General features: G+C 38.3%; 1 protein-coding gene across 1 annotated transcript in view; it reads right to left on the bottom strand.

Moving 5' to 3' along the window:
* The window catches only part of ANKRD31 (ankyrin repeat domain 31), a 125,552-nt gene that overhangs the window by 20,161 nt on the left and 80,385 nt on the right, over positions 1–25,006 (bottom strand). The window contains exons 19-24 of the mRNA XM_043920584.1: positions 17,645–17,807; positions 15,045–15,160; positions 11,565–11,652; positions 6,665–6,761; positions 3,155–4,154; positions 208–348 (exon numbers count right to left, since the gene is read on the bottom strand). Coding sequence (XP_043776519.1) covers positions 208–348; positions 3,155–4,154; positions 6,665–6,761; positions 11,565–11,652; positions 15,045–15,160; positions 17,645–17,807 — 1,605 coding nt within the window. The remainder of the gene's footprint in view (positions 1–207; positions 349–3,154; positions 4,155–6,664; positions 6,762–11,564; positions 11,653–15,044; positions 15,161–17,644; positions 17,808–25,006) is intronic.

The following is a 25,006-nucleotide window of genomic DNA, read 5'->3' as shown; positions in this document are numbered from 1 at the left end:
GTCAGTGTGCGACCCTTCTGGGGGAGTTCTGGCAAACGGGGACTGTGGCAGAGCTCACGGCGTGCTGCAACAGGGACGCACGGGCACAGAACTAGTCTGGAGAATTGTCAGTGTCCTTTTTAATAAAGGAAATAGTTTTATCATCAAAAAATATGATGTTATCTCCAACCGAATATGAAGTTAAAGACTAATTTAGGAATGACCCACCTTACTCCAAGCGTAATTCCAGGTCACATAACTGTCACCTCCTAGAAGATCCTTGAGCCAGGTGACTGGATTTTGATAAATCTGACCATTTTCTACCTTAATTTTGCCACTCAATAAAACACTGGCTTTGTGGGTAGCCTCCTGAAAGTGAAAAATAAGACAAAAATTAGGATTAAAAAAAATACCTGAACTTCTGCTTCTGCCCATGATAAAGTAAACGGGGACCAGAATTATGTTAACACCCGACACAACCAAAAAAAGAGACAAGCTAAATATATGAAACAATGGTTTCCAAGATACCAAACATCAGGGGGAAAAGTATAGTGGTACTGAGAACTGAGGAACTAATGAGGTGAGCCCTACAACTGTCCCAGCTCACTGCCTTGAGAGAGCTTCCAGGTCTTCATACAGGGACAGGAAATCCAGACAAAACCTGTGGATTCTCTCAACTGAGTAGACAGCGCAGGGCCCAGGGAGGCATGACGGCTAGACTTGCAGGACAGAGTACTGAAGAAGAGAGAGATACACAGAGAGAGAACTCGACAGAGCTTCAGAGGGTCCTCTTTAAGTATACTGCTGACTTGTGATTGGCCATGTGTAAGAAGAAATTAGCCAAGCCTGGGAAAAGAACCATCTGAAAGAATTAGATGTGATGGCATTCTCCGGCATTCTCAAAGGGCAGAAACAGCACCTGTTCCCCACAGTGAGACTAGAAAGACAAACTGATGGAGCACTGGTAGATACATAGAAGTCTTGCCTTGCCGAGGGATATAATTAGCCTTAGACTGAACACTGCTCCAATCCTGCCTAACAAACTATAAAAGGAAGACCCAAAAGGACTGGAAAAGGTCAGTTTTCATTACAGTCCCAAAGAAGGGCAGGGCCTAAGAATGTTCAAACTATCGAATAATCGCACTCATTTCACAAGCTAGTAATGTTATGCGCAAAATCCTTCAAGTTAGGCTTTAGCAGTACATGAACCAAGAACTTCAGATGTACAAGCCGGGTTTAGAAAAGGCAGAGGAACACAGAGATCAATGGCCAACATTTTCTGGGGGCTTTCCTGGTAGCTCAGCTGGTAAAGAATCCGCCTGCAATGAAGGAGATCCCAGTTCGATTCCTGGGTTGGGAAGATCCACTGGAGAAGGGATAGGCTACCCATTCCAGTATTCTGGCCTGGAAAATTCCATGGACTAAATTTATAGTCCATGGGGTCGCAAAGAGTTTGACACGACTGAGCAGCGACTTTCACTTTCAATTTCTGGATCACAGAGAAAGCAAGGGAATTCCAGAAAAACATCTACTTCTGATTCATTGATTACGCTAAAGCCTTTGACTGTGTGGATCACAACAAACTGTGGAAAACTCTTAAAGAGATGGAATACCAGACCATCTTACTTGTCTCCTGAGAAACCTGTATGCAGGTCAAGAATCAACAGTTAGAACCTTACACTGAACAACTGACTGGTTCAAAATTGGGAAAGGAGTAGAAGGTTGTATACTGTCACCCTGCTTATTTAACTTACATGCAGAGTACATCATGTGAAATGCTGGGCTGGATGAAGCACAAGCTGGAATCAAGATTGCTGAGAGAAATGTCAACAACCTCAGATATGCAGATGACACCACCCTTATGGTAGAAAGCCAAGAAGAACTAAAGAGCCTCTTGATGAGGGTAAAAGAGGAGAGTGAAAAAGCAGGCTTAAAACTCAACATTCAAAAAACTAAGATCATGGTATCCAGCCCCATCACTTCATGGCAAACAGAAGGGGAAAAAGTGGAAGCAGTGACAGATTTTATTTTCTTGGACTCTAAAATCACTGTGGACGATGACTGCAGCCATAAAATTAAAAGATGCTTGCTCCTTACAAGGAAAGCTATGACAAACCTAGACAGCATATTAAAAAACAAAGACATCACTTTACTGACAAAGATCTGTATACTCAAAGCTATGGTTTTTCTAGTCACGTATGGATGTGAGAATTGAACCATAAGGAAGGCCGAGCACTAAAGAACTGATGGTTTTGAATCATGGTGCTGGAGAAGACTCTTGAGGAGTTCCTTGGACTGAAAGGAGATCAAACCAGTCAATCCTAAAGGAAATCAACCCTGAATAATCATTGGAAGGACTGATGCTGAAGCTGAAGCTCCAATATTTTGGCCACCTGATGCGAAGAGTCAACTTACTGGAAAAGACCCTGATGCTGGGAAAGACTGAAGGCAAAAGGAGAAGGAAATAGCAGAGGATGAGATGGTTAGAAGCATCACTAATTCAATGGACATGAATCTAATTAAGCAAACTCCAGGAGAGAGTGGAGGACAGAGGAGCCTGGCATGCTGCAGTCCATGGGGGTACAAAGAGCTGGACACAACAGAGCAACTTAGCACACACAAAACCCTCCCTGCTGAGTATAACTAACTCTGGTCTGAGAGCCCAAAGGTGCTTGTGACTAAAAGGAATAAGGCAATTTTAGGCTTCCCTGGTAGCTCAGCTGGTAAAGAATTTTCCTTCAGTGCCGGAGACCCTGGTTAGATTCCTGGGTCGGGAAGATCTGCTGGAGAAGGGATAGGCTACCAACTCCAGTATTCTTGGGCTTTCCTGGTGGCTTAGCTGGTAAAGAATCCACCTGCGATGCAGGAGACCTGGGTTCGATCCCTGGGTTGGGAAGATACCCTGGAGAAGGGAAAGGCTACCCTCTCCAGTATTCTGGCCTGCAGAATTCTGTGTACTGCACAGTCCATGGGGGTTGCAAAGAGTTGGACATGACTGACCAACTTTCACTTTCACTTGCTAAGAATATAGTGGTCAAGTTTCTCCATTCAAATAGCCCAACCAAACCCTTTCCCCTAATAAGAGCTATATACTGACACTATGTGACAGGAACATTTTAAGTCACTTATTTAGAAAATTTACATAATTTTAAAGGAAAAAAAAACAATAGGATACCTGTGTTTTGAATTCCAGAATGTTATTTCCTGGATTAAGTCTTCCTAGTAATATCAGATCCTTTATCTGCATACATTTCTTTTTGGGAGTTGCGTTGTAGTTTGAAGGTTTTTTCATAGTATGTTGGTAGCCAGACCCAGAGGAGGAGGAGCTCTGACTATCATTTGCATGAGGAACAGTGAGGACTGATTTTTTAAAGTAAGGATGCAGCTGTTGCCCCATGTCACTGCCAAATACATCAACCCCTTGGGGTGCCAGGGATTCTGATGTCCCCCCGGGTGTTTGGCGGGGAGCTGTTTTCCTGTTTCCTTCATTTGGATCACAATCAGAAGGAGCCTGATCACAAATAACACTTGCTGGATGGCCATCATGGCGGGCAAACACACTGGTGGTTGCCGCAGTTTTTAATGCGCTAGTTACTGCTGAAGGACTGAAGGACACCTGCCCCTTGGCTGTACTCCCTGTAAGACCATTCTCTTCCTGTGAATACTCTGCTTCAGCAGTAAAACTAACAGATTGGGATTGTAATTTAATCTGATTAGTGCCATCTGAATGTTCGGATTTTGATAATCCATCTAAGGTACAGTCATTGATATCTTGCTTAGAGTTCAGTTCACTTCCAGAAAAGTCTTCCCTTCTTACTGTCTTTGAATTTAGACACGAGTGGCTGCTCTGGTCGCCGTGCCAGACTTCCTGAGACAGCTGTGCTTCCTGCATGCCTCTGCACACAAGGCTGACGGCAGACACTGAGGCTGACTGGGGCTGCACGGGGTTGTCCAGACGGACGAACTCTTGCCTGTCCTTTTCATGAGAGGCTTCTGAGCCGGATGGCAGCTTCCCAACACTAAGACCAGACAAAGCTGGAGCATTCTTATGGGTGTGAAGCTTCTGGCTTATTTTTTTCTGCTTTTTTGCTACAAGTAGGAGGCTCTTCTGTCTTGCGGCCAAGTTAGCCAGTTGTTCCCTCAGGACTCCACACTTAAATGACTCTATGGACGCCCTGTAGAGAGAAACAGAAAAGGGACAAATACAAAAACAGTGGAAAACTTTTTGTTTTTAAGCAGTCATGTAGATTTTATAGATACTCTGTGTCAATTTAAATTTAATCAGCTCAAAGTACACAAGAGTCTATCTTCGCCATGTGTATTCTTTGAAGGCAAACTTGCTCTACATGAGGCAAGTAAGTATGCCTTTTTTAGGAGGTGACAGTGTGGTTATCCACAGTTGCGAGTCAGCCCTAAGACAGAAACAAAGCTTGTGTTATCTATCTAGATATCCACTCGTCCTTTAGTTGGAAGGTACCAGCTGATGACAAGAAGCAATACTACCTGCTTTAACTTTGGAATCGGTTTAACCGTTTACAGTTAAACGGTGTATCAGGAAGTGAAATTTGACAGTAAGTTCCACCCAAATTCACTTAACTATGGAGGACTGAGGTTGTTTTGTGAATAATCATAAGTAAGCTAGACACAGAAGTGTCAATTCATCAACTGATTATCGTAACTGTACTTTCTGAACCTGCATGGAGGCACCTGGAAGTCCAGGACTCTACCCAGATAAGCGCTGCCCCGTGTGTCCTCCCCAGACCAAGTCTCTCAGGGGCTTAAGGACTGAACGGGAGGCAATGACTCACCCACACCCCGACTTCTGGTTATGCTCACCTATTCCACACGGATCTTCAGGATACTGGACACTTTTGTTTCCAGTGGCTCTCAAACTTTTTGGTCTCAGGACTTTTTTATACTCTTAAAAGTTACTGAGAAACCCAAAGAACTTTTGTTTATATGGGTTATATCTATCAATATTTACTGTTTCAGAAAATAGAACTGAGAAAATTTTAAAACAAAGAAACACACAAGTGTACATTCCATTAGCTATTAGGATGATGATATACCATTGGCCTCTAGAAAATTTCATTGTACACTTATGAGAAAATGAGAGTAAAAATTGGCAAATAACATATTATTATTATAAAAATGGCTTTTGACTTCTTGGACCCCTTGAAATGGTCTCAGTGACCATCTTTTAAGAGCAGCTGTTTTAAAGGAAAGCAACAGTATAGGTAATTGTCTCTCCTAACACAGTTTAGAGTTGTTGGTACTAAACTCCAAACTGACTGGATATTAAAGCAAGTAGCAGATGCAAGTGGAAGAAGTGTCAAGAAGAAATCAGAATTAGCAAATAACTAGTAGTATTAAATGTAAGAAGCTGGTTGGATAGAGAAGAAAAAAGAAATTAATATCACATTTAAAGCTATGTGAAACAGAGTCCAGATAGAAAATAAAAATGCTCTTTAGATTACAAAATTTCAAGGCTAATAGCAACATTAAAAAGAAGACACACACATATAATGGAATATTTTTAAGCCATAAAAAGAAACAAATCCTGGCATTTGTGACAACATGAACAGATCTTGAGGGCTTCATACTAAGTGAAATAAGTCAGACAAACACAAATACTGTATGATCTCACTTATATTTGGAAGCCAAAATAAAAACCAAAAGTCACAGATTCAGAGAACAGGCTGGTGGTTAGCAGAGGCGGAGGAAGCATTCGGGTGAAATGGATGAGGGTTATCAAAAGGTATAAATTACCCATGGTGACTACAATTGATAATACTGTATTGTATACTTGAAAGTTGCTGAGAGTAGACCTTAAAAGTTCTCATCTTAAGAAAAAAGAAAAGAATAAAAAATAATACCCAAACAAGAAAAAATATATATAACAAGTTTCTCAAAAAAAAAAAAAAAAAGATAAGAGGTATATAATCAATATAATTAGGATAAAACTCTTTAAGGACCCTGAGAACTTAGAAGTACACAAGACTACAAAATACACATGATTACACTGCTTAGAAAAACATTTGTGATAGCATAAAAGAACCAATTTTAATGTCAAAAAATGTGAGTTTACTAAGGAAAGAAATTTACTTATGGGATTCATGGCCAGAAAGGCTTTCATGAAATTCATGGCTGTGGACATTTTATTAAAATGTCCTTTTCTGAACATTTCAAGTAATAAAGTAGAAAAACATCTCTCTAGGAAGTATATATAATTTCTCATGGACATAATAGATTAGATGACCTCATAAAGTCCTTTTCCAGTTCCACATAACATCTGTGATCACAAGGAATTCCAGGCCAGGACTTCCCTGGGGGTCCAGGGGTTCAGAGTCTGCCAGCCAGCGCAGGGTCACAGATTTGATGGCCTGGGAAGACTCCACATGCCACGGGGGCAACTAAACTCGCGCACCGCAGCTACTGAAGCCCCTGCTCTGGCGTCTGTGCTCCGCAGCAAGAAACATGCTCTGCCACTGCAATGAGGGCGCATGCGTTGCAACTAGAGAGTAGCCCCTGCTCACTGCAGCTAGAGAGAACCAGTGTGCAGAAATGAAGACCCAGCATAGCCAAAAATAGATAGATACAATTTAAAAAAAGTCTAGACCTATTATAGATTACAAATAGATAAATTCCGAAAACTCCAAAGCATTCTTACCTTTTTTTTACTCACCTGTATTTTTTAGCTAGATCATCCCTTTCTGCCTTCTGTTTGGCAAGCACGTTGTCCATAACTTCCTTTATCTCTAACATCTTACCAGCGTATTGTTCTAGATGCAAGGTAATAAAAAGTCAGTTAACTGAGAGATAGCAAATGTTAAATTTGGTCACAAAGGACTTAGCCTTACTGTTAATTAAAAAAACCATTATTTCCCTACCCTCTTCCACCATATCAATGGTCCAGATATCAAAGCTTATGGACTTATGTCACTCTAGAGAAGTGCCCTGAGGTGTATAAGACCACACCAAGAAGGAGCAGGCAAGCCTGAGTTCTAATCCTGTTATCCCAGTGACTAAGCTTGGTGATCCTGGACAAGTCATTGACCTCTCTGGTGAGCTGCCTTAATTGTGAAACAAGGATACTAAAAGAAGATAAACAGTAAGATAATTTTGTCTGTTAAAATTATTTACATTTTAAAATACACAAGGAAAACACTGTCAATGTAAAGGAAATTTTCAAATAATATGGATGTTTACAGAGAAGAATGCTGGGAAAGATCAAAGGCAGAAGGAGAAGAGGGTGATAGAGGATAAGATGGTTGGATGGCATCACCAATTCAATGGAAGTGAACCTGGGTAAACTCAGGGAGATTGTGAGGGTCAGGGAAGCCCAGCGTGCTGCAGTCCATGGGGTCGCAGAGTTGGACACGACTTGAACACAACAAACAGAGAAGAGAAGTCAGGGTATTCCCACTCACCCATTCCTCCTCGATATTTCACTCCATGAAAGAGACTGCTTTGAATACTCTGGTAGGTGTGTGTGTGTTTAAAACATGTTTATTTTATATATATAGTCTATGTATTTATACTATATATAACTATTATATGTACTTAAAAATAAGAATCATGCCATCAGTTCTTGTTCTTTATACTTAACACTTAGGACTATATGATACCTAAAGTCACTTATGAAGTGAAGTGAAGGTCGCTCAGTCATGTCTGACTCCTTGCGATCCCATGGACTATAGCCTGCCAGGCTCTTCTGTTCATGGAATTCTCCAGGCCAGAATACTGAAGTGGGTAGCTGTTCCTTTCTCCAGGGGATCTTCCCAACCCAGGAATCGAACCGGGGTCTCCTGCATTGCAGGTGGATTCTTTACCAGTTGAGCTACCAGGGAAGCCATAGATCTATATAAAATTATTCTTATTATTACTTATTTTCCTACTTTCTTCCATTGCTTCCCAAGTAAAGACATCATGACCTCCCCCAGCACAAATTCACAGGATTTACATGTAAATTATGTCCAAACCCAGATACCCAAATAGGAAATTATTTATTTTAAGCTATTTGCTATTCATTTCATTTTTGGCTTTGTTTCTTAAGTTTTTCTTAATTTTTTTAGACCAACGTGTATTTTTCTAGATAATTTAACTAGAGAAAAGCAATGGTGGAAAATGACACAAAGTTCATAGCTGGAATTTGCTCCAGAACCTCCTTTTGTGAGTCAGACAAATGATCTGACAAGTACAGAGTCAGTGTTCCCAGAATAGTTTCTATCTCCCTAATCTCCTTAAACAATAATTAAGAATTTAGACATAAATTTGTTGGGAAGACTTGACACTTTAACAAAAGACATTTACATTATCTATATACCCTGCCACGTTTGGCTTTTCTAACTGAATTTTAAACCACATCAACCACATTATAATTTTAAATAACATTATCATAGTAACCAAAGTTTCTATAAATGTATATAAAAATATTTTATGTCTAACTTGATACTACTTATCAAAGAGACAAAATTAATCAATGGTATCTTTGAGAAAATCTAGAAACTACCCAAATACGTATAAGATTTTAATATGTGATAAGGCATTATAAAATAATGAAGATGAGAGGAATTACTCAACAAATAAGAGTAGGCAGAGGGGTAGTAATATGGGGGAAAGCCCTGTTCTATCTTTCTACCATACATGGCAAAGAAATTTCAGATAAATTACAGAGTTATAATGCTTAGCAAAAATAACATATAAGATGTTTAAAATGAACATTTTTTTCTGCTTCAATTTAGTTGAGGCACTAAAAATATTTGATATAAAAATAAATAAAAAATATCTGTAAGAAAAATTTACAAAGAAATAAACAAAATAAAATTCTCTTGGATGCCTCAATCAGATCAAAGATGAAAAGGTGTCAGAATATGGAGATGGTGAATTTGCAAAACTATTTCTTAAGAGACTTGAAGCTTAATGGGTGGGATTCTCTGTTCTAAGAAGCAAAAGCGAGAGGTGAGGGCGTCTCCTCTTCTGCTGTTGTTGTTCAGTCACCCAGTCGTGTCCAGCTCTTTGGGACCCCGTGGACTGCGGCACACCAGGCCGCCCTGTCCCTCACCATCTCCCGGAGTTTGCCCAAGTTCATGTTCACTGCACTGGTTATGCTGTCCAGCCATCTCATCCTCTGACGCCCTCCTCTACTTCTGCCCTCGATCTTTCCCAGCATCAGGGACTTTTCCAATGATTCATGTGTTCACATCAGATGACCACAATACTGGAGCTTCAGCTTCAGCATCAGTCCTTCCAGTGAGTATTCAGGGCTGAGCTCGCTTAAGAGTAACTGGTTTGACCTTGCAGTCCAAGAGACTCTCAGGAGTCTTCTCCAGCACCACAGTTCTAAGGCATCAATTCTCCGGCGCTCAGCTTTCTTTATAGTCCAACTCTCACATCCATACATGACCACTGGAAAAATCATAGCCTTGACTAGACGGACCCTGGTTGGCAAAGTAATGTCTCTGCTTTTTAATATGCTATCTAGGTTGGTCATCACTTTCCTTCCAAGGAGTAAGCGCCTTTCAACTTCATGGCTGCAGTCACCATCTGCAGTGATCTTAAGCAACAGCAAAGAGGCTGATACATTCTACTATACAGAATTTGAGAATCTCTGTATTTAACACACTCTAATATGTTATAAATAAAAACACCGTTAAGGGACAAAAAAAGTATTTGCAGCAGTTATCACAGAAAAGTAGTCAATAACTTGATTATATAAAATGGCTTCAATTTCTTAACAAACAGGAACAGTCACTTTATGAAATAGAAGATAAAATTAGTGAAAAAGTACCATTAATAATCAATAGTGAAAATAATATAAAAATTTTTTACTAAAATAGTAAAATATTTTTTAGTTGACACTATTAGCAGTGTAAAAGCAAACACAAATGTGTGTTGGTGGAAGTACAAATTATTATGTAACACTTTAGGAAATCAACTTATCAATATGAACCAATAGATTTTACAATGTTTATATATTTTGACCCAATAATTTCAATTATGTTAATTTTTCCTAAGAGGATAATCCTAAATCCAGAAAGAACTATGTATGGTGGTGTAATAGCAAAAAATTGGAAAAATCTACATGCTCAACAAAAAAGGAAAAATTAAGTAAATCATGGGACATTTATTGAACAGGATACTATATAACTACTAAGAATGATGACCATGGCAAAAAGAAAACACAGCACATCTAACATGATCCAATCTATGCTTTTTAACAATTTTATTGAGGTATAATTGCATAAGCATTCTCTTAGAAAAAAAAGAAAACTAAACACCAAAATACTATGGTCGAGCAGTAGGTGATTTTAGCATATTTTTCCTCATTATTGTTTTTGAAATGTATCTATATACCTTTTATAATGAAAAAAGTATATTCTTGTAAAATTCATCTTAGATGTGTAAGATATTATAAATACTAAATAAAATATATGAACTATACATACTGTTTGGGGATATAAATTAATTTGTATTATTTTCCTCAAAATACAACCCGTATCATGTGCTAGGCCAGGATGAAAAGTAGAATGGGTATAGTTTAAAAAGAAATAATTTTTTTAAAATGTATACAACATGAATTAGGGCTTCCCTCATAGGTAAGTTAGTAAAGAGCCTGCCTGCAATGCAAGAGATCCAGGTTCGATTCCTGGGTCGGGAAGATCCCCTGGAGAAGGAAATGGCAACCCACTCCAGTATTCTTGCCTGGAGAATCCCATGGACAGAGGACAGAGGAGCTTGGCCTCCATGGGGTCACAAGAGTCAGACACCACGTAGTGTCTAAACCACCACCACCACAACATGAAATTAAGCTAACAGACTAATTAACAGTTATATCCTGCTACAAAAAAGACTGATGAGGTACTATTTTGATTTTTTTTAATTAATGTTTATTAGAGTATAGGTGATTTACAATGTTGTGTTAGTTTCTGTTTTGCAGCAGCGTGAATCAGTTACACACACACACACACACCCGCTTTTTTAGATCATTTTCTCACACAGGTCCCCACAGAGTACTGAGTGGAGCTCCTGGCACTGTGCAGCAGGTCCTTACTAGTTGTCTATTTTACAAACAGTAGCATGTATGTGTCAATCCCGATCTGCCAATTTATCCCTCCTATACCCCTTCTCCCTTGGAAACTATGCATTTATCATCTACATCTGTGACTCTATTTCTGTTTTATAAATAAGTTCATTTGTACCATGTTTTAGATTCCACACATAAGCGGTATCACATGATACGTGCCTTTCTCTGACTCACTTCACTCACGACAATCTCTAGGTCCATCCGTGTTGCTGCAAATGGCATTATTTTGTTCTTTTCGATGGATGAGTAGTATTCTGCATATATGGACCACATCTTTATCACTTATCAGGACTTATAATGTGGACATTTTTTGGGGGGAGGACACCTTCAACCTCACAGCACTCCTATTTTGAATTCTATCCAAAGTTTAGTTTTGCCTGTTCTTGAACTTTATAAAAAAATGGAATCATACTATACCCACCCCATCCCCAAAAGAAGATGAGGCAGCAACGCCTTGGATGACTGAAATAATCAAACTTAAGTATGAGTGCATACTTACCTGCATCTTCAGGGGTTCTTATTTCAAACTCTAATAAATTTTCTTGTTTTTCTTCTATATCTTGTAGAATGGCACTGATGGTCTGATGCTATCAGATAAAATATTAAAAACTTCGTTACAAGAAGGTAGATGTTTTTCTCTAGTAGGCAACTGACAAATGCACAGTAAAAGTGCTAAATAAAGTACCACTAAAAATGCTGATTTCCCTTTATGTTACAAATGTATTCAGGCCTCATTTAAACTTAACTACTTAAATGTTAACAAACATTTAAACTTGGAAAAAAATTAAATACATCTGATTTATGTAGCAGATCTGCTCCTGGAAAACAGAATGTTAAGAGTGGCAACCATAAAAACAATCACAATTTCTCAATGACTCCTTTTATAGGTATAGGTGAAAAAAAGAACTCAGCAAATAATATTTAAAGATTACATGTATGCAAGTTCACTTTAAGGCTTTATGATTATCATTGTGCACTATGAAGATTTCACATACAGTCTTAGAAATACAAAACACTCTCAAAAACCCACAAAGAGGATTTAAAACCACCTCTTTATATACTTGTCAGTATTAATAAATAGTATTAATTAAACTATTAATATTAATAGTTTAATATTAATATTAAACTATTCAATGCAGATAGTTTCTTGGTTCATTGTTAGGGAAATTAAAATAGAGGAATATTAATACTGAAATGCCTTCAACATATTGGGTTGGCCAACAAGTTCATTTGGGTTTTTCCATAACGTCTTAGGATCATTTTTGCTTCTGACATGTCTTTCACAAATTTGTATATTTAAAGCATACTGGTTGAGAGCACAGGCTCTGGAGTCAGATTACCTGGAGTTTAATTCTGCCACTGCTATGCAATAGAAATGTAATTTTGGATTGTTACCTACACTCTCTTACTTCAGCTTCCTTAGCTGTAATGAGGAAGGTAATGATATTAATAGAAACTACTTTCATTATTATGAAGACTAAACGGATTAACATAAAGCACTTAAGAGGAGAGCTCACCATGTCATAAATACTCTGTGAATGCCAACTATTATCATTATGATAATCACTTTTTGTACTCACTCTATATGGAGGGAGAGAAGGAGGCTGCCTAGATGCTGTTATCTGAAGGTGTCAGAGGTAGCATCAAACTAAAATCATCTCATTTCCTTTGCATCTGGCCATAGAGTCACCCCTCATCCTCAATTTGATTTGAAATTTTCAAAAACAAATTTACATTTACAAAGGACAAACCTTTAACAACTTTAAAGTCTGCATATTTAAGTTTTTTCTGAAAGTTGGTTTTCATTAAACTCTTATATCTTCATTATATTTCCCTGAGGCTTGGCATCTAAAGTGATACTCATTATTCCTGAAACAAATACTCATACAGTTAATAACAATGGGGTTAGGGTGATTTTTCCATAATGTTTTAATCTTTACATGAAAATATACCTTAAAGATACTAATGGTCAATACAGTGAGCTGAGCTGATACAGAAGGACCCCTGTCTACTCCAAACACCTGGAAAAATACATTAGACAAAATACAATAAATTTTAACCACCCACGCCCAGCTAAAATTGGAAAAATAAAAGGAAAGGAAATGAAGCTGGTAGCAGCCCATAAGGGATGTGGAACTAACATAGGTATTAGGAATTAGGGTCTGGGTTTTTAATACCTACAAAGGAACAGGATATAAGGCCTCAGGGCCACATAAGGTAGGAGTTAGAATCAGTCAGTTCAGCTCAGTTGTGTCCGACTCTGCAACCGCATGGACTGCAGCACGCCAGGCCTCCCTGTCCATCACCAACTCCCGGAGTTTACCCAAACTCATGTCCATCGAGTCGGAGTTAGAATGGAGCCCCACATAAAACTAGTGACCATGAGTGGGTGTCCTTTAGCTTAAATAAGGATTAGTAAAATTCTACTTGTCACCCACTCAAGCCTGTGGGTAGAAAATTAGAGGTCAAAGGGTATCACCCAAAATACAGTGCAGAGAATTAAAGAGATGGAAAATACAAAAAAGATATATGGAGACTGATCTAACACCCATCTCAAAAAATATGAGTTCCATAAAAGGAGAATACTGCTAATGGGAGAGGGGTAATAGTCAACAATCTAAGGGCTAAAAGTTTTCAGAATACAAGGAGAAATCTGTCTTCAGACTAAAGGAACATGTTTAGTCCTTTTAGAATAAAATTAATTAAAAACACACCCACATTTATACATAACCTAGTGAAACAGCAGAATATGAAAAAAAAATCCTTAAAACTGTAAGCCTGAAAGATACATTATCTACAAGGGAGTGACATTTAGATTGACAATTAACTTTTCATTCATTACAGGAGATACCAGGAACAATCTAAAACATTTTTGAAATGTTGAGGCAAATACAACTCAGTTTAAACACCATTTAAAATATTTTAGGTATAAAACAGTTGATTAATCATAGTTTATGTTCAATGAATAATATTTTCCTCTCTATACTAACAAAAAGTATGTAAGGGAAGTCTAATCCACATACATAGTCTTATTCACTTTGCTTAAGAAATTAGTGTCTAGGACACTATGTGTTTTAATCAAACTAAGAATATCCATCTCATAAATTAATATATGTGCAACTAAGTTATTTTCTTTAAAAATACACCTTCACATGAGGGATTTCACATATAGCAAACTCTATCACTATCAACCATGTGGGATCCAGGTTGGTTAAACCAGGTTGCTTTCCTCTTCTTCCTCTGGGTTCCAAGGTCTTTTCTTCCTACTATGTATCCGAGATACGTTTTGGAAGTGGATGGATGAAGACACACTAGAACCCTTTAAGAGTGACACTGTCTGTGGGATAGGTAGGTGCCTAAGAATCCAATCCAGGATTAAAGAACAGCAGCTAAACTATACTTCTCTGTTCAGACAGAACAGACAGTTTCTTGGTTCATTATTAGGGAAATTAAAATAGAAGAAGTCTTATTCTGGCTTCAGAAGCAGGACAGCAGGTCTCTCTGACCACCTGTCTGGGCACTGCCTAGATTCTGAATTCAGTGCCTGCCCTCAAGCACAGCAAGTCAGGAGTCACTTTACACAATGAGCAACTCCCAGTACTGTTCAAGTCTGGATGCAGGTTGGCCCAATTGGTGATGTATATACATGCTGTTATTTCTCTCTATTGTTTCTATTTCTTCTCTTTTACTGCTTGTATATTGAAATTAAGTCAAATAATCTATAAAAAACTGAAAATGTTTATGTGTGTAACAAGTGGTTTCTTTGGCTAACAAATCCTTCAAACCTAAAACATAAGTAAAACTTTTGGCAAAACATTCATTCTACTCAATTATGCTGTATTATTTTCTTATGACAAAAAAACATTTTTAACCTGCATGTCCTTAAAATGGAAAGAATGCTGCCAATAGTCAATGGCTGGCTGGCCCAAAGAATGGCATTTTCTAGGCTAGAGAGCAAAAGCATTTCAACTTCACTCACCATGGAAAGGTTTTCTTCTGTTTTTTTTTGGTGTGAAACAGAAGGTGTATCAACAGTTTTGGAATCATCACAAATGCACTGTTTATGTCTTCTTGCCCGGACATCAGGAATTTTTACTTTAAAACATAAAATCAGAAAATATATTAAGAATGTGCAAAAATTTTGCCTAATTTTATCAGTTGTAATGGTGACAGGAATAGGAAGGATAAATTAAGCCTATAATTACCATGATATCTTAATGTTGATTAGCACCTCATTATTTATTATCAATTGACTAAATTCAGCAAATCTATTGAATACTTATCACATGCTGGATATCCGACTCTTTCCATGAATCATCTTATTTAATCTTCATATGAGCCCTGAGGGGTAGGTAGTTAATTACATCTATTTTACAGAAGAGGAACATGAAGCTTAGAGGCATTCAAGAAGTTGCCTGATGTGTCACATAGCTAGCACTGAAACCAGATCTGACTTCAAGTCCATGCTCTACTATGACTGTAATTCACTCTCTCTATAAAATTCTCTCTGCACCTTCTCCCATTCCGGATTCCCTTTCTCCACATACGTCTACCCTATACCCTCATTCTGTTGGGTTACCTGTCCAAGGAAAGGTATACACAAGGAACAACAGAAAAGTGGGAACAGATCTAGCACTTTATAACACAGTGCACAATAGCCCCAGATATGGCTGTGAAGAGGGAAAAAGACATGCCTGGGGCCATAAGAGTCTCATACCCTATGGGCTTAGCACATGGTAGCAGACAAAGAAACGAGGATCTGTGTGCCAGTCTCTCGACTTTGACCTACATGGGATCTACACGCCAGTAAAACAGGACCTGATGACTACCCTTGCCTCTCACCAATCCTATCAGTTGATAAGGATAGTGGCAGGCCAGGGGAAAAGCATGTCATAGGGGTTCTCTTCCCAATAATCTCCCTCATAGACAGGACAGATAAGCTCCTGGCTTTTTTCTTCCATGAGTCAAGGCTCACGCATGAAGGAAAAGGAAGATCAATGCCCTCTCCTCAACGCTTCCAAAATTGTTTTTAACTGCCTGTTTTCTGGCTTATCTCTCCACAAGACTGGAAGCTCCTCCTGGGCTGATGTGTATAGCATGTGCTCAACAAATGTATGTTTTCTAAGTCAGTGCTCACTAAATGCTTCTTTTAAAAAAAAAAAACCAAACACATCCGTCACCTCACATTGTTACCTTGTGTGTTTGTGTGTGTGTGTTGGTGAGAACATTTAAAATTTACTTTCTTGGCAAACTGCAAGTATACAATTTATTATTAAAAACTGTAATCATCATCTTATACATTAGACCCGCAGCACCAGTTCATCTTCTAAGTGAAAGTTTGTACTCTTTGATCAACATTTCTCCATCTCCTCTACCACTTCCTCCCCCAAGCCCTTGGCAACCACCACTCAACCATCTATCTGGTTCTTTACGCTTGACTTTTTAAGGTTCCATATATAAGTGACACCACAAAAAGTTTGCCTTTCTGCACTGGGAAGACCCAGAGGAATCGGGTGGAGAGGGAGGTGGGAGGGGGGATCGAGATGGGGAACACATGTAAATCCATGGCTGATTCATGTCAATGTATGACAAAAACCACTACAATACTGTAAAGTAATTAGCCTCCAACTAATAAAAATAAATGGGAAAAAAAAAGTTTGCCTTTCTGTATCTTTCTATGCTTACTTCATTTAACACGACATTCTCTAGGCTCACCTATGTTGCTGCAAATGGCAGGACTAAATGCTTACTTCTTGTAGATAACTCATTATATTATTTACGTGCAAACTACTGCTAAAAATGCTTCATAAAAATTTCCCTGACTATATATTTCCTTGAAATATTCTTTCCACTATAATATATATTACACATACACTCACACACATATATAAGTATAGTATATTTGCTTAACAAATTCATATTCTAGCATTAGAAAGTTTGTCTTGAAAAGTTGGCATGAGTCCAACTTTTGCATGAATCATAAATTTTGAAGTAATGGAATCTTAGTTGCAAAGACTTTAGTATAATGTCATCCTTTTCCAGCCCCACAATAAAGTAAACCAATTTGCACAGTTTCAGTAACAGCTCTATCTCAGATCCAGTGTTATGAGAGATGAATGTTTAATGAATGTGTTTTGTTTCAACATATAATTCCAATACAATAGAACCATATAATCAATAAATTAAACCAAGTTTTGAAATGCTGTTTCTAAAAATAAATTATGCTTTTCAAGAGTTTAATAAACAGACAAAAAAGTATCCCTAGTTTTGAAACAATTTACACAAATCTGAAGAATTTGTTTTTCTAAACAGAAGTATGTGAAGTTGAAGTTGCTCAGTCATATCCAACTCTTTGTGATCCCATGGACTGTAGCCTACCAGGCTCCTCCATCCATGGAATTTTCCAGGCAAAAGTACTGGAGCAGATTGCCATTTCCTTCTCCAGGGGATCTTCCTGACCCAGGGATCAAACCCAGGTCTCCAGCATTGCAGGCAGACACTTTACCGTCTGAGCTACCAGGGAAGCCCAAGCAGAGGTATACACTTGTATAAAATAGCAAGAAATATTGCTACACATACCAGCGACTATACCATCACTCTCATCTCCATTGTTAGTCTCAATAGCACCGTAAGATTTCAGCAGCTCTTTCATATTTTCATCATCTGCTTCATCCAAAGCAGTCTTCTGCTTTTCGTCCTTTTGATTAGGGTTTGCTCCATGTTGTAGTAGAATCTCAGCTGCCTAGAAGGTATTTTTCCAAAGTTATCTCTACAGACACCTAAAATCAACCATTTCTGCTTTCATTATAGGATAACACTATCAATATGAAAAGTTATCAAAAAATTTCTCAAACTCTGACCAAGAAAATTTCTATTAAATTTGATATGACAATTGTAAACTGATTCACTGTTTGGCCTGATCTGTCTTCACAGGAGAATCAAATACAATGATATGAAAGTACCAGACATACTGCTTTCATTGTCTAAGAGCAGACTTATATAGACTGATGTGCAAAAGGATTTACTCTATCTCTTTTACACAGCCTTTTGTCCTCCCCTAAGCTGCTGGAAGATAGGGTACAGAAGGGAGTAAGGATCATTTCAGGATTATATTATATTGTATTATATTATACTATACTATACACTGTATTATAAACTGCTATTAGACAAAGCTGAATAAAGTTTTACTTGAACTATACTTCAGATACATTACTTGTTTAGGAGTTTTTATAAGTTAGCCTGGGAAACTAATGTCCATTCTAATACTCTCTATGCAAATATGTTTCCTAAATAGATGACTTGTATTCAAAGAATCTTAACAAGATAAAAAGAAACAGAAATAATCTACTCCAACCCCATCTTTTACAGAAGAGAAAACTGAGGTCAAAGATAAATGTTGTGACATTCTGGAGGCAAAAGTTTCTAATATAAATAATACTTTCCTGAATAACTCAAACTTGTGTATTAGAATTAAACTTGTAATTCCTCAAAGTTAAAGACTGTCATTTATTAGTTGATAGTAAAAGTCAATTAGTAAAATACAGTCAATGATTCTATCTGCATAACACAAGCAACTTAAATCATTGAAAAGCCTTTTGATCAGGAAAAGATGGTCAGTATTCTGTTAAAGATATGTTATGTGCTAGTAGCCTTCCTCTTTCCACTTGTGTTCAGGTATGGAGAAGCATAAAAATTGAGAAGCAAATGCACCAGTAGAAATTATGACAGCTCCTTATTTGTTCTATCAGCCTAGAATTAGTCCAGCATGAAGGAAAATACATTTGTTTTAAGGTCAAAGCATACAAAACTCACTCCTGCTACTTACTAGCTATGTCCTTGGGCAGGTTACTTACCATTTGAATCTCATTTTTCTCACCCACAAGGCTTAAATGTGAACTCACGTATAAAGTACTTCGCACATGGCGGGGTTTAAGGGAAAACAGTCCCCTAATTAGCTGTGTGTAAGCCCCAGCAATGGTTCTGCCGGCCCTCCCTGCAGCATTCTGCCTCTTTACGTAGTTCCCTTACACACATTTGTAGATCAGCCAAAGAATTGAGGAAGTTCCCCCTTTATTATTTTTTTTTTCACTTTTACAGTTAAATATTTTATTTTCAAGATGTCTCATTCTTTTCAGAATGAGTAATTTTGAAAACTGGGAAGTTCCCCCTTTAAATCGCTGGAGAGGTTGCTCTATGCAAATACATTCTGTCTGGTATCTTGCCCTCAAAGTTTTAGCTGTTGGAGCCTTTTAAACCCCATATTCTGTCTTCTCAGCCCTCTGAGATCAGAAGGCTGTTTTCCTCCTCCGTACACTACTGCCTGGAAACCCCCTCTAGCCCGTAAGGCGGGGCAATCCACAGGGCTCGGCTCATTGGCTTCTGCCCTCTCCTGCATGTTGTCTAAAATCTCAGAACTGTTATTTCATATGTTTTGCTCACTTTCCTAGCTTTTAAGGTGGGAGGGGATATCTTATCCCTGCTATCCTATCTTGTACAAAAGTGAGTATCCATTCCCACCCATATTTTAGCTTTAAAAAAAAAAAACTTTTCCTCTCATTCTCCTTTTCCTTATCTTTTAATACTCCACAGTTTATAAGGTAGAATTCAAAACCACCTTGGAAGATAACTTAAAACAGAAACTAAGATTTTTTAAACATATGCAAGTTGAAAAAGAAAATAAGATGATGAACTCAAACTTTGCACATAGTCATGCAAGAGAGAAAATCAAGAATTAAATACATAGGATATTACAGAATTGATACTTACTAGTTCTACAATTGGGCTTCCCAGGTGGCACAAGTGGTAAAGAATTTGCCTGCAATGTAGGAGACCTGGGACGGGAAAATCCCCTGGAGAAGGAAATGGCAACCCACTCCAGTACTCTTGTCTGGAGAATCCCATGGATAGAGGAGCAGGACGGGCTATAGTCCATAGGGTCACAAAGAGTTGGACACGACTGAAATGACTTAGCACACACACAGGTCTACAATAACATATATTTATATATCTTGCTCCCTTACTTATCTTTCTAGATTATCTATCAATATCCTACCTCAAAAAAAAAGAAATAGGGACAAAAGGGAGAAAGTGAATCAGAAATAAAAAGAACAAATGACAGACAAACTGTTACATGGAGGGAAAGTTAATGAAGATATAAGGAAAGATGCTGGCCAATATATGTGTCAAAATAATTAAAATATCATTAAAAAAACACTACCTCCTTCATTTTAAATAGAATATTTCTCGTTAAAGTGAAGGCAATAGAGATATGGAAGGTTAATCCAAAAGCAAACTTTATCTGTATCACCACTAAGGTATCAAGAACACCAGTGATTCTCTAGAACAAGCAATAATAGCACACTATGGTCCATGGGCTAAATCCTGTCTGCTGCCTGACTTTGTAAATGAAGTTTTATTGGTGCACAGCCAAAACCAACTCATTTACAAACTGTCTAGGGTTGCTTTTGTAACAGAACAGCAGGTGAGTAGTTGCAATAGAGACTGTGTGGCCCAGAAAACCTAAACTACTGATTATCTAGCCCTTTGCAGGAAATATTTACCAATCCTTGCTCTAGACCAGAGCTGTCCAACAGAGGTCTCTGTGATGATGGAAATGTTCTGATCTGCATTGTCTAATACGGGAGCCACTTGCCACATGTAGCTACTGAGTACTTCAAATGTGGCTAATGCAACTGAAGAACTGAATTTTTCAATTTAATTGATTTTAGGTAATTTAAATAGTCATTATGTGGTTAGTGGCTATAGTACAGGACAGTGCAGCTCTAGATCAAACTCCTTATTTCAAGGGTAAAATTATTTTTATCTTTTTCAAGCAGCAGAACTAGGCCTAGAATTCAAGTTCTCCAATATCCAGTTCTGTGTTTTGTCTGCTAAACCAAGTTCCCTTTCTGCTATTTCCTGTGGTTAATTTTCAGTTCGTGACATTTATCTTTACAGAAGACCCTCAACGTCTGAGTAATCCTCTTCTCTACCCCTTGAAGTTACCAAATTGCTATGAGAGAAGCTAGAGTCTTCAAAACAGGAAAATTCTCACTTATGAAGTGAAAGTCACTCAGTCGTGTCCGAATCTTTGCAACCCCATGGATTGTAGCCTGCCAGGCTCCTCTGTCCATGGAATTCTCCAGGCCAGAATACTGGCCAGAAAAATATACTACAAATTGATAACAAAGTCAAAATGTAAAGATGTAGGATTGCCTGAAAAGAAAGTGCAAGTTGCTCAGTTATGCCTGATTCTTTGTGACCCCATAGACTATACAGTCCATGGAATTCTCCAGGTCAGAATACCAGAGTGGGTAGCTGTTCCCTTCTCCAGGGGATCTTCCCAACCCAGGGATCGAAACCAGGTCTCCTGAATTGCAAGCAGATTCTTTACCAGCTGAGCCACAAGGGAAGCCCAAGAATACTGGAATGGGTAGCCTATACCTTCTCCAGGGGATCTTTCTGACCTAGGAATCGAACCAGGGTCTCCTGCATTGCAGGCGGATTCCTTACCAACTGAGCTATCAGGGAAGCCCAGGATTTCCGGAAGTCATATATTAAAATAATACTGTAGAAATGCTCAAAGTACCTGTGAAGTAAAACTGATAAGGGATAAACTAAAAGATAAAACTGCTAACCTGAAAAAAAAAATCAGGATTTTAATACGGTGGTGGTGGTGGTTTAGTCGCTAAGTCATGTCCGACTCTTGTGACCCCATGGACTGTACCCTGCCAGGTTTCTCTGTCCATAGGATTCTCCAGGCAAGAATGCTGGAGTGGGCTGCCATTTCCTTCTCCAGGGGATCTTCCCAACCCAGGAATTGAACCTGGGTTTCCTGCGTTGCAGGCAGATTCTCTACCGACTGAGCTACAGTTAGAAAGGGTTAAATTTATTACATAAAAATTTAAAGTGTGTTTCATTAGGTCCCATTTGTTTATTTTTGCTTTTATTTCCAATATTCTGGGAGGTGGGTCATAGAGGATCCTGCTGTGATTCATGTCGGAGACTGTTTTGCCTATGTTCTCCTCTAGAAGTTTTATAGTTTCTGGTCTTACATTTAGATCTTTAATCCATTTTGAGTTTATTTTTGTGTATGGTGTTAGAAAGTGTTCTAGTTTCATTCTTTTACAGGTGTTTGACCAGTTTTCCCAGCACCACTTGTTAAAGAGGTTGTCTTTTTTCCATTGTATATCCTTGCCTCCTTTGTCAAAGATAAGGTGTCCATAGGTGCGTGGATTTATCTCTGGGCTTTCTATTCTGTCCCATTGATCTATATTTCTGCTTTTGCTTTTACTACAAAGGAAACTATAAGTAAGGTGAAAAGACAGCCCTCAGATTGGGAGAAAATAATAGCAAATGAAGAAACAGACAAAGGATTAATCTCAAAAATATACAAGCAACTCCTGCAGCTCAATTCCAGAAGGATAAATGACCCAATCAAAAAATGGGCCAAAGAACTAAACAGACATTTCTCCAAAGAAGACATACAGATGGCTAACAAACACATGAAAAGATGCTCAACATCACTCATTATTAGAGAAATGCAAATCAAAACCACAATGAGGTACCATTACACGCCAGTCAGGATGGCTGCTACCCAAAAGTCTACAAGCAATAAATGCTGGAGAGGGTGTGGAGAAAAGGGAACCCTCTTACACTGTTGGTGGGAATGCAAACTAGTATAGCCGCTATGGAGAACAGTGTGGAGATTTCTTAAAAAACTGGAAATAGAACTGCCATATGACCCAGCAATCCCACTTCTGGGCATACACACCGAGGAAACCAGATCTGAAAGAGACACGTGCACCCCAATGTTCATCGCAGCACTGTTTACAATAGCCAGGACATGGAAGCAACCTAGATGCCCATCAGCAGATGAATGGATAAGGAAGCTGTGGTACATATACACCATGCAATATTACTCAGCCGTTAAAAAGAATTCATTTGAATCAGTTCTAATGAGATGGATGAAACTGGAGCCCATTATACAGAGTGAAGTAAGCCAGAAAGATAAAGAACATTACAGCATACTAACACATATACATGGAATTTAGAAAGATGGTAACGATAACCCTATATGCAAAACAGAAAAAGAGACACAGAAGTACAGAACAGACTTTTGAACTCTGTGGGAGAAGGTGAGGGTGGGATGTTTCGAAAGAACAGCAAGTGTATTATCTATGGTGAAACAGATCACCAGCCCAAGTGGGATGCATGAGACAAGTGCTCGGGCCTGGTGCACTGGGAAGACCCAGAGGAATCGGGTGGAGAGGGAGGTGGGAGGGGGGATCGGGATGGGGAATACGTGTAAATCTATGGCTGATTCATATCAATGTATGACAAAACCCACTGAAATGTTGTGAAGTGATTAGCCTCCAACTAATAAAATAAATAAATTTAAAAAATGATTAAAAAAAAATTTAAAGTGTGATGTTGACTCTTTTGAAGATTTAATGTAGATTATAATGAACTAGCAGTATTAAAAATACAAGACTTGTCTTTAAATTAGCTTATCTAAATTACTTTGGAATATGGTGTTTTTAGCTGGATACTGTAAAGCTAAAGCCAAGAAGAACTGCATGATCACTATATTCTTATTTAGAAATTACCAAACTTTTTCTGGAAAGAGCCAGATAGTAATTATTTTGTGTGTGCACGCCGTGGTGTCTCTGTCGTAACTACTCAGCTCTACTAACAGAGCACAAAAGCAGTCACAGACAACACGTAAACAAATGAGCATGACTGTGTTCCAGTAAAACTTTATCCATGTGCACTAAAATGTGAATTCCATGAAATTTTCATGAAATATTCTATCTTCCCCCACCTACTCATTTAAGAATATAAAAATTACTCTCAGCTATCTGCTATTCCAAAACAGGCAAAGGGCCAGAATTGCCCTGGGAGCTGTTTGCCAGCCCTCGCTCTAAAAGAGAAATGTGTTTTACACAGTGATATGGATTAACAATTCTGAAAATGCTTTACATTTATATGAGAGTTGGACAAATAAGTAAATAAATTGTGGATAAAATAACCAGGTTTATCATTGTCAGAAAAGGAAGTTATAAAGAAACAAGATGGATAAAAGCTAGAATGAACTCTGTGAAGCTGGATTCGAGTCTGAGAAGACAGTTTTAATTCAAGTTTATTTTAATATATACAGATAGATTAATTCAGAGATATAGATATGAGTATACGTGTATTAGTATATTCACATATTTTCCTGTCTTTACCCTCTGAAAGGGCCTAGAAGGAGTGACAACCTGATAGCAATAAGCATAAAAAAAGAAAAATCAGGATTTTAATACGTGTATTAATACAGGACCTAGGGCCAAAACTTGTGGCACCTTTCAAATTTTTTGAAAAAAAGAACTTCCTTTAGACCATGATGCAAAAAGTCAACTGTGAGATAAAGTATGTGCTGTCATACTATTTTGCCAGAAAAGCTAGGCCAAGAAAACATACTTTATTGTGTTTCCGCTGAACCAGAAATCAATCAGTATGTACTTCAGTTAGAAACTAAATACACTACTATTCAGAGGAGTTAACATAGCAAGCCCAAGACTGCTATCTAGAGAGGCTGCTTACAGGGTTGGCCTGTAGCTGGCATGTGAGAACCGGGCTGGCAGTCCGTGTCCAGCAGTGATATAAAACTTTCCCTAATTGCTGTGACTCTCTGGGAGTCTGGAATCTTGGTAAGTGCTAGGTAGAGGGTGCACACATGACCAGCCCTCAGTATAAACCGTGAGCATTAAGTTTCTAATCAGCTTTCCCGGACAGAAGCTTTGTACTTATGTCAGTACACTTTCACCGCTGAGGGAAAAGCAAACCGTCGGTGGCCTCTCGTGAAGAACAGTACATAGTAGAGCCTGCACACGGGCATCTCCAGGCTCCACCTTCTCCTCCGATGATCCAACTATGTATCCTTACTATATTGCTGGAACA

Source organism: Cervus elaphus, chromosome 12 (assembly GCF_910594005.1).
Source record: "Cervus elaphus chromosome 12, mCerEla1.1, whole genome shotgun sequence".
Lineage (NCBI taxonomy): Eukaryota > Metazoa > Chordata > Mammalia > Artiodactyla > Cervidae > Cervus > Cervus elaphus.
Note: the sequence above shows the minus strand (reverse complement) of the source record. Positions and strands in the feature narration are given on the sequence as shown.